This window comes from Oryza sativa, chromosome 4, assembly GCF_034140825.1.
Source record: "Oryza sativa Japonica Group chromosome 4, ASM3414082v1".
In the NCBI taxonomy this organism is placed as follows: domain Eukaryota; kingdom Viridiplantae; phylum Streptophyta; class Magnoliopsida; order Poales; family Poaceae; genus Oryza; species Oryza sativa.
The window spans coordinates 22,386,778-22,397,479 of record NC_089038.1 but is presented as its reverse complement, the minus strand read 5'-3'; the positions used below and the strand labels follow the sequence as shown (position 1 = coordinate 22,397,479).

Below are 10,702 nucleotides of genomic sequence, written 5' to 3'. Positions count from 1 at the left end.
TGAACCAACCTAACCAAGTTTAAGCTCTAAACTTGATAAGTATGCTCCCATTTGCAGTTAATTATTCTTAATATTAGAGATGCCCATAGCGATAGTGGGCCTATTTGGTTCTCTACCTACCAATTAATTGGTAGTGTCAAAATCTAGATAAATTTTGGCACTACCAATTTTTTTGGTAGGGCAAAGTTAGCTAGTCTATATTTGGTTTAATATTAATATAAAGCCAAAATTTAGTATGAGAGTGAATAAGAATCTAGAATGTAGCCAAATTGAGCGTGTGCACTACTGATTGTTTGGATTCAAGACAAACTAGTATGTTACTATTAAAGTTACCAAAATTTTGGTAGGGTCACGTTTTGGCTTCAATACAAAACGGCCCAGAGTGCGCATTGTAAGCGCTAACATTTGTACCGTGTTTCTACGAAACTCTCTTTTCTGTATGTTTGTACCTAGAAAAAAGGTGATTTTTTTACCATCATATTTGTGATTTACTACTCCATTTTAACTGGCTTTTAGCCAGCTCAGTGTTGGTTCCCAGCTCACTTTGATCCGGGGTGCGTGTAACATTTTACTTCCTCATGGGCGGCAACTATGCTTTTCCTTTAGCAAATCTCAGCATCAGAATCGGCATCATCAGCTATCATATCACCATCTCACCCCCCCTCAAAAATTCTCCAAAATTACAATTCGGTCCAACCAACGAACCGAATCTCCCAGAACAACACAGACCCATCCCCCCTCCACGTGCAGGACCTTGACATGATTCAGTAACAACCCAGGTCCTATCTGCAAAATAGCCCTATAAATTTAATCGTAGAACAACCTCTCTTAAATCCCAAAGCCTTCGCACCAAAAAAAAAAAAGGTGAAAAAAAAAAGCCTTCGCATCTAGCGCCGCCTCTCTCCACCTCCCTCGTTTCGATCTAGCTCGCCGGCGGCGATGTCGCAGCCGGCGGCGGTGGCCGCTGGGGCGGCGGCGGGGCAGCAGCCGCAGGGCCGGGCGCAGGCGGCGAGGCAGGCGGGCGGCGGACTGGGGCAGACCATCGCCGGGATCGTGCGGATGGCCGTGTTCTGGTACTTCGCCGCCAAGTTCTTCGGCCCGAAGCGGCCCCCGGCGGAGCCGGGCATGCTCATGTCCAACCTCTTCCAGAAGGGAGAGCCGCTGGTGAGAACGCGCTCACTGCATACGCGAGATTGATTTTAGTGGGGGAGAAGCGTCTTAGGTTTCATGTGCGGGTTTGTTTGTTTGTATGGCAGTGAAGGGGCGGGGAATTTTCGGTTTTAGGGTTTTTAGGAGATTTTGGTTGTTGTGATCTTTTTTTTTCTTTTTTTTTTTGGGGGGGGGGGGGGTAATTGTTGCTTTAGTCGGGTACTGAACTTTAGTCGGTTTGATGCGAGAATTTTGGGGTTTGGGTGCGTGCTGGATGCTTTCGAACAACTAGATCATGCAAAAGTATTTGTTTTTTTAGCATTGCTGGATACTGATATGCTGGGAAAAGGAGGCCATGATTTTGTTTTTGTTAGATGTTATGATCGGGATTAAGTTTGACATCGGAAGCCAGTTTCAGCCTTTGAGCGTAGTTTTTTTTCTTTCAAGAATTGAAGTATACAATATAAAAAGTGTATATATTGAGTGTACAATATACTGGATGCTGCACAATTTAGATCTGTATGTAGATCACGTGAAGATGTTTGGTGTTTAATTCTCTTGCTGTCTATGGTGCTTAGTGTTTAAATTCTCTTGCTGTCCATGGTATTAGTAGGATATTGACTTTTGATTTGTTTGTCATATAGCTCGGAATGTCACAGTATTGCATTGATAAAAAAAACAACTGTTAAGATCAGTGAGGTAGACAGTTTGGACGTGTGGTCTGAATGAAGCTGGCCATGTGATATATCCAGTACATGGCCAATCATTTGGTTTAGATCAAAATTGACTTTATGGTGTTTACAGTAGGCTTGTAGGAATAGCTCATCGAAGTAACTACTGTGCATTTTTTTTTGTGGGGAACATATTAATTCAAGATAATAATCAAATGAGTGGAGACAGTTGGATTTTTATGTTTTATGTGGCAGAACTTCTTTTAAATTCTTTCATAGTTTCACTGTTTTTCCTCTGCTTACCGTTGGTTTAATGTATGGTGGCTGTATTGCTGTAGGATATGTGGATGTATTTATCAGAAAATGAGAAATTCAATGACTTCAGTAATGAGGATGCACTCGTCTGGCATGAGGCAAACATACCATATGCAGTCTGGGGACCTACCAGTACGAGAACGCACACATTGACATACTATCCTTCTGAGGTATGATACTAGCTGTTGTGATCTTGTAGACTTGCATTTTATTGACCTATAATTTTGAAAATTGGTATGTTTCTGCCTAGGCTATCAAGAACAATGGTTCTTTGTATGCTCATGTTTATTTTGCCCGCTCGGGTTACCCTGTGGATCCTACTGATCCTGAATATGAGCAAAGTTCTGCATTTGGCAGGACACACCGTAAGTATTGTTTTTCCATCTTAGAAACCTCTTTTTATATAATCAATCTCTTATTTAATGAATCTCATTGCCTAACCACGTAATACCTGTTTAGCTGTTGTGGCTTACTTGCGAAAACCAAAAGATGGTAAAAAGAAGAGCTTGCTGGGAGATTCAAGTGAATCTAATGAACAACCACCACCTAAGGTTCTCATTCCCATTCTTTGTTAACATATGATGAGCAGATTTTGGAATTGATTTTCTGCAGATGTAGCAAATAAAACAACACCTTGATTTTCTGCAGGAGAATAAAGATTCTGTAGACAAAGATGAGGGCCCAGTTGAATATATTTCTTATTGGAAACCAAATGTAACAATAAATCTTGTTGACGACTTCACACGGTACGCAAAGATCAAAATGGCATGAAGTTCTACTGTATCAGACCTACGACATTCCTATTTTTTAAATACAGTTAATTGGATTGGTTCAGTGATATGCACTCCAATGTTTAATGTTGGTACAAATAATTTGTTAGCTGAATTTAGAGTTAAGATATTCTACGATCCAATTTGATCGTCTCTTTCTGGGATGAGGGAGAAGGGTCAGGCAATATAATTACTCCCTCCATTCCAAAATATAAGGCACAACCACCCTTAACCCAAAAACCAAGAAATAATTAATATCTTATTGCTATCATGAATCACCCCAATTAATACAATACATGCAACCAATAGAATTAAAGATCTTGTGAGTATAGGATTTAAAATAATAATAGTTTAGGGAAGAGAATGTGCTAATTAGTTACATGCATGCATGCACGCCCTATATTATGAAACCACTTTAAAAAGTAGTTGTGCCCTATATTTTGGAATGGAGGGAGTAGTAAATTTGAAACAACCAAATCCCATTGGCATTTTCGTCATGTGTGGTGATTCATATTTTACAGCATAGGCATGCTTTATACATGCTATATCTTCCATTTCCAATTCTAGGCTTCAATTATTTGTTGATGTTCATCATTTCTATGAATTATGAATGATATTTTTCCACTTCATATTTTGCAGGTATCCACACAATAATGTTCCACCCAATGTTGCTCCATGTATCCTGTTAACTGTTACCATTAGTAATGTGTTATATGTTCTTCTTTGTTCAAAATAATTTTGAGTATAATGCATCCGTAATCAGTCAAAATTGTGTTTCCTTTACAATAGAAATACAGATTTGAATGTTGATCCATCTTCAAACAACTACTACCCAACTGTATTCTTCAATGAGTTTTGGCTACTGAGAGATAAATTGATAGCACTCAATGAGACTGTGGAGGAACTGCCTTTGAACCTTGAAGTTGGTCCTATTAGCATGACCAAGTGGCAAATATTTCTTCAGATGGAGCAGTCCTTCCAAGTTCATCGCAGTTATGGAAGTATGCTTGAAGGGGAGGCTGATGAGCTCAAGGTACATGCAGATATCCTCAATTATAAATTTGTATCTATCCACATACACACATTTTGTTTATATATACCTTCTATGCTCTGTGACCACCCTTACAGTACCTGCTTTATCTTGCTGAGATTCCACTAGTATACTACATATGCACCTCTATTTCATATTCTTTAGAGCCTTATAGATGGTTACTTTTGTGATATTATTAGTATGTTGATTGAATGATATTGTTACAAGTTTCCATCTTCCTTGGATGGTTTTGATTACTCATTGAGCTGACCCTCGACTCCTTTTTGTTATTTGCAGAGAGTTTTCCTTGAAGGAAATCCATACTTTTTGGGATTGACCATGATTGTTTCTCTGTTCCACTCTCTGTTTGATTTTCTGGCTTTCAAAAATGGTACGTACATTGCATAGTTACATATTACCATGTATATGGTAACCATAAGTATTTTATCCAAAAGTAACTCCATTTACATTTGATGATATTCTTGTGCCATTGCTTAGATATTCAGTTCTGGAATAAGAACAAGTCCATGGAAGGTCTATCAGCAAAATCCGTGGTTCTGAACTTTGTATGCCAGCTGATTATTTTCCTCTACCTGCTCGACAATGAGACTTCATGGATGATCCTTGGTAGCTCTGGAATTGGTGTTTGCATTGAATTTTGGAAGATTGGAAAAGCAATGCATGTTGAGGTAGGCCATTTAAGATATGGTTCTCTATCCTTTATGGTCATTTTGTCACCTAGTTCTGTTATTCTTAATATTTTTCAGTCAGATATAATTGTATGAATGGAACCCATCTTATGCATAAAAGTGAAAGTAATAAAATGTATAAATGGAACTGATAGATCTAGTGATCTTCACCTGAAAAGTTGTATTTATAGCACTGAATAAAGCACTGGTATTTTTAATGGATAAAGCATTAGTATATTGAGATAACAAAGATCTCATGATTATTGTGGATTTTTCACTGATTACTCCATTTTGAGTATTGGATTTAACTTTGTTTTGTGCATTTGCCAATTCTGTTCATGAAGTCCAATGTATTGGTGATTTTAGTCAACTCAAAATCAGCCCTTTATTTTTATGGCTTTTCTTGTTACGTCAAACCATTAATATTTGGTACTAGGTATAGTCTATGGCAAGATATTTTTTCGTCATACATAATTGTGTTTGTCTATATAGCGTGATTGCATCCATCTTTTGAGCTCAATGATGTAGAAATCTTTGCATCAGTTCTGATGTTTTCTTTGATCAATTTGTCACAACTCTTCACTCCTGTTCAGATCGATAGAAGTGGAAAGATTCCCATGTTGAGGTTCCGGGACCGTGAATCATATGCACAGAATAAGACAAAGGAGTATGACGCAATTGCAATGAAGTATCTTACATATGTACTTCTCTTCCTTGTGTTCTGTTTCTCCATCTATTCCCTTAAGTATGAGAAACACAAGAGCTGGTACTCATGGATACTCTCTTCTCTCACAAGTTGTGTGTACATGTTTGGTAAGTAATTACTTTCTAGTTCTCTCTGTGATCTACTAGACAAATTAGCAATGGATTTTAATGCATGTCTTTGCACTCTTCAGGTTTCATCATGATGTGCCCACAACTATTCATCAACTACAAGCTGAAGTCTGTTGCTCATATGCCATGGAGGCAAATGACCTACAAGTTCCTCAACACCATAATTGATGACCTTTTCGCATTTGTGATCAAAATGCCGATGCTGCATCGTCTCTCAGTTTTCAGAGATGGTAACTACCACTGTTTACTAGAGTATTTGGCCATACCATTCTCGTGCCTTCGATTATAGGTTCTTGACCAACTACTCTGATTGCCATGTGCAGATGTTATCTTCTTGATATACCTCTACCAGAGATGGGTGTACCCAGTTGACAAGAAGCGTGTCAACGAGTACGGCTTCGGTGGGGAAGACGAGCCACAAGCTCCCCAGACATTGGAAGGGAGCGATCTAGCAGCTGCATCCCAGCAAGCCGGGGCTGAGGCGGAGGCCGAGACGAGCACGGAGGACAAGAAGACGAAGTGAGCCCCTCCTGCTCTGCACCTCCAGATCATCCAACCACAGAACACATCTCGGCTGCCACCGGGCGTAAATTTTCTGTGCCGAGCTTGGAACGCTGGACTCGCCTCACCCGTCGCTGAATGCTGCTGACCATAAGAGATTGTAGTAACAGGCTTTGAGTGGGCGCATCGACGAACACACATACACTTGCCCAATCTATGGACGGGCAACATCGTCAAACATTATCGCCACTATTTCCCAGTTTGTCTTAATCTTTTTTTAGGTAACAACAACCACCACCATTACCAGATGTCGATAACGATGCACTAGACGCGTATTTTATTGGTTTATGTATAAGTTTTGCATTGGCTGAAAAAAAAGTGTTCGTTTATTGATCCGTCATCTGACATTTTGTTAAATGTACTAATGTAGTCATTTTTTGAACGGCTAGATTTCTCGCGGCCTTGATAAGCCTAATCTTAGCCTTGCTGGCCTTTTATAAACCTAATCTTGGCCTTGCTGACATCGGTCTACTGTCCATGTGGCGTTAAGCCGTTAATCATGCCGCGGCCACCATAGAGCCACTACTTCCCCGGCCCATTTACTATACTTGGCTGTCGCTCCAAATCCTAATTTGGTGGTGCCGCCACCATCCTCCGTCGTTAGAGAGGACGCCATTGCCTAGGGCGCACCTTCATCTTCAGAGCAGACACCATTATCCTCATTGCCAAGGAGGACTAGAATCCATTTCATTGTCAGAGAAGACACCATTATCCTCTGCCGTTGTCAAGGAGGACTAGAGCACATCTTCATTGTCAAAGAAGACACCATTGTCAAGTAGGACTAGAGCATAAATGTCACCCCGACACCTCCGCCCTATTGCCCTTTATCTCCATCGTTATCGAGACCTTCCGTATAGCTATCTTCCTCTGCCTCTGGTGGTTTATGTCACTAGATTTATCACAACGCCTTTGGTGGTTTCTGTCGCTAGATTCATCACAACCTCCAGCGTCATCGAGACCCACCGTACAACTATCTTCCTCTGCCTCTGATGATTTCTGTCGCTAGATTTATCACAATCTCCATGGTCCATTGCCTCCTTACTACTTAATTACGAGCTCTCCCTATCATCAACCCGTCCCACCGATCTCCTCTCCCATGGATGAGGTGGTGCCACCGACTCCTCGCAACCCCGTCACATCCATCCCTCTAAAATGGGGAACACCTCCCACTTTTTGTCCTGAAACCTAACCACTCTAGGAGCTCACCGAAGCTAGAAAAATAGGTCGTGAATCATGAATCATGACGCGGATCTATAGGTCAGAAATTCAATGATTTCCCCCAAGATCTGTTTAGTGATGTATAGCATTTCCAAATGAAAAAAAATCACTATAGTGATCAAGGCATGCATTGTGGCTCTCGGTTTTGTCACTAAGTGCCCATGGCAAGGGCACATCTAGCCTGTGGTAGGAGGTATGGGTTAGAAACCTATACCTACAGCACTCAAAATGATGAAATGGATTATCGTATAATTAATTATGTAATAGTATTTTTTTTAAAAAAATAGAGTAATACGATTTTGAAAGCATCTTTTCTACATATATAGTTTTTTTTAAAAACACACCGCTTAACCGTTTAAAAAAAACATACACCTAGAAAATGAGGGAGAAGTAATTGTGGGAATCTGGACAAAAGCCCTGGCTGCCATGGCACGTCGAATTGTTGAGCCTCGTAGGTGCTGACGAGGGCGGCCGACGCGGCCGGTGGCCCTCGGTGGAGGCGGAGAGACGACGTCGCCTTCCTTGCCGGGAGGGTGGCCGACCTCCCACCCGCCTCCGCCGCTGATACCCTTCCTCCCCTCCATCGTACTACGTCGATCTCGCTCGATCCACGGCCACTACCACCGCATCCACCACAACACGACCCAATTCTTCTTCTCTTCCTGTCAGGATGTGCATCACCATCATCATCATCATCGTCATCATCATCAGTAGCTATATAGTAGTAGCTGCTAACCCTTTAATCTTATTCACCTGCATGCCTGTATCTCTTCTTTGTCGTGTAGTTTTCGTGGGAAGAAAAAAAAAAGAAGATCGTCCTAGTTGGCAACTAATGTCATGTCATAGTACAACGTTGCCAGCGATCAGCAGTAAGCGACAAGACATGTTGGCCCTGGCCAGTACAGGCAATATTACACATGGATCGATCCGATGGCCACCCCTCTCTTATCATGCTGCTGCCACTGCTAGAGCAGAAAATGGGAGACCGATTGCATCCAAACCGAAACTTTAAACCCTGCAAAAAAAAAAATCAAACAGAATATGCTAATGCAGGAGTAGTAATAAGACTGATGACCACCGTAATCAGGGCATCCATGGGTTATGCGATTGATTAAGTGGACAGGACTGTTGTTGGTGACAGCATGCTAGGGCAAATTAGGCCTCTGGACATATCGTTTTTACAGAGTTATCTTTTCTGTTGGATTCTGGTGTCTACTCTACTACAGATTCTGCAAGTGTATGTGCCATTTTCCTTTGACATCTCCCTAGTGTCTGATACAGAGAGAGAGAGTTCTTGTGTGATCTTCTCTTAACTTTTCCTCATATTTTGTCTGGTCACACATGCAAACAATGCAGTTCCTCTAGATGCTGCTTGCCTGGTCCTCTCTTAATTCTCATGAATGGGTGAATGAATGAATGATCCTCTTGCGAAGGGAACTCCTTCGTGTGTTCCTTCTGGCCATGCAATGTTGGTCTTGCCACCACCACCACCACCACCACCACTTGGAGAAAGGCTCAACATATTCTACTGCACACAACCAGAATCTAGTACTTATTATCCGCAAAAAGGTTGAATATATTCGACCTGATGCAAAATCAAAACTGCTTAAATCGGTCTTTCTTTTTATGTGATCAAAACATACGCTCGTGTAGAGATTCTGTTAGTACAAAGCTAGTACTACAATAATACGATTATGTTAGTACAAGCTAGTACAACAATAATACAACTCACTGTCCTTCCTTTTTTTTAGCCGGGGCCAACCAAATTCCATTAAGATAAGGGGAGTACAGATTACAAACAAATAGTTTTCATCGGCCACATGATGCTGACCCATCACACATGCAAATTGATAATATCTCGTTTAGAACAAAGATGAGATCGGAACAAGAAAGTTGTCAAATACTAATAGACTGGGTATTTGTTGTAAGTTCAGACATTTGGTTTTCAGAGTTTCAGTCGTGTTCCTTTCTGCAGCTTCACATGAAATGTTTTCAGATGGCATTGCAAACATGCACGCACGCACACGCAGCGTGAGTGAGTGAGTGAGTTGGATTTGAAGCGTCAATGGATTTCTTCACCAATGCTTGCACCCCACTGGGCAGGCATCAAATCAATCCTGAGCTCTCAACTGTTCACTTGTCAAAAATGCAGGATTCCCACGCCACTAACAGCAGCAGCAGCAGCGCATACTGGGTTGTTTTTGTTGCTCGCGAATCAAAGATGGAGGAACAGGAAAAATGATGCAGCCACAACAGCAAGTGGGAGCTCTGATGGAAGAAGATCTCGACAACATCGACCTTTCATGGCCGTCCATGAACCGACCCGGTTAGTTATTGGGAGTCCAAATTGTCAAGCCAAAGGCTTGAAAATTCTTCACTTGTTTTTTTTCTTTGGGTTACTTTTGTTTTGTCAATGCATGTAAGTGCAAGCAGGCGTGCGTGTGAGTGTACATGTTTTCTTTTTTAACTTTCAGATTCATGACAGTGGAAAGGAATACACGCTGATCAAACTTGAGGGATTCTGAAATTTTCAATTCATCCGTCCCATAAAAACAAATCTAGAACATGCGTGATGCATTTACTAATATTAATTTGGACAAATGACTATTTAGGTTCGTAATATCATGATGTATCACATCTTGTACTATGTTTGTTTTCTGTGGGACAGAGGAAGTAATAGTTTACTGTGCTATGACCACTTAGCATTAAGCCATTAAGAAAATGATATTTCCTTTTACTTAAGGAAGTCTTTTCATCGGATGATAACCAATATAATTAAGGATAGTGATTTTTCCTCCCCTCTTTTGCCTTTTTTGTTCTCATTTTTGTGGACATGGTAGAACCACGGGTGTCCCCTAACCTTAAATTCTCCAACAAAGTAATTCTTAGGGCGTGCGAGAATACAAAAATATGCTGATTAAATCTTTTAGTGGCGAACAAACAGCACTTAACTGATCAAAGGGGTCAAAATATTGCCTTTTCTTTCTGCCTTCTTTTTGTGAAAGCTCAAGGAAATGCTGCTTGCCGTGCTAACCAGAGCATATCAGGCAATGACCCCATTAAGCACCTGCCTTTTTGTGAGGATTATTCTTTGTAAGTGGCATTCTGCCTTTGTTTAGCTATTCATTTCGGTCTCTGGTTAACTCAGAACTTTCGAGTTTCTTTTCAGCAAACCACAGCTTCGTATAGCTTTAATTTGACAAAAAAAGAAAGTACTGTCGGCAAGTGCAGAAGTGACTCTGCAAAGTTGAAAGACTTTCACCATCTTTTGTAAGATGTAATGCACCCATTTGCCCATTTCCTAAGGAGTCAACCTCCTGTTCCCTAATTGCTGTTGTTTTTGGAAGCACTGCGTTGAGTTATGGTACGTGGCTCTATCCATTAGCGTTAAATCTTGAAACCAATACTTACGCAAATACAGATTTATTTTTAGTAGGAGTTTAGTAAGGTTTGCATTTTAGTCAT

General features: G+C 40.8%; 1 protein-coding gene across 1 annotated transcript; it reads left to right on the top strand.

The window, feature by feature from the left end:
• Positions 1 to 841: 841 nt before the first annotated feature.
• Positions 842 to 6,359, top strand: LOC4335933 (uncharacterized). Its single transcript, XM_015781357.3, has 12 exons — positions 842 to 1,164; positions 2,159 to 2,305; positions 2,386 to 2,500; positions 2,595 to 2,686; positions 2,784 to 2,881; positions 3,545 to 3,582; positions 3,703 to 3,938; positions 4,233 to 4,326; positions 4,434 to 4,624; positions 5,218 to 5,437; positions 5,521 to 5,688; positions 5,782 to 6,359. Exons 1-12 carry the CDS (start codon positions 940 to 942, stop codon positions 5,979 to 5,981), a joined length of 1,824 nt encoding a protein of 607 aa, XP_015636843.1. The 5' UTR covers positions 842 to 939; the 3' UTR covers positions 5,982 to 6,359.
• The last annotated feature ends 4,343 nt before the right edge of the window (positions 6,360 to 10,702 follow it).

What these genes read in the sequence shown, in the direction of transcription:
- LOC4335933 (XM_015781357.3), top strand. Translation starts at nt 940, where the DNA reads ATGTCGCAGCCGGCGGCGGTGGCCGCTGGGGCGGCGGCGGGGCAGCAG. An exon ending in TGCATTTGGCAGGACACACC is followed by an intron (nt 2,501 to 2,594) that starts GTAAGTATTGTT and finishes ATACCTGTTTAG; the next exon opens with CTGTTGTGGCTTACTTGCGA. An exon ending in CTTGTTGACGACTTCACACG is followed by an intron (nt 2,882 to 3,544) that starts GTACGCAAAGAT and finishes CATATTTTGCAG; the next exon opens with GTATCCACACAATAATGTTC.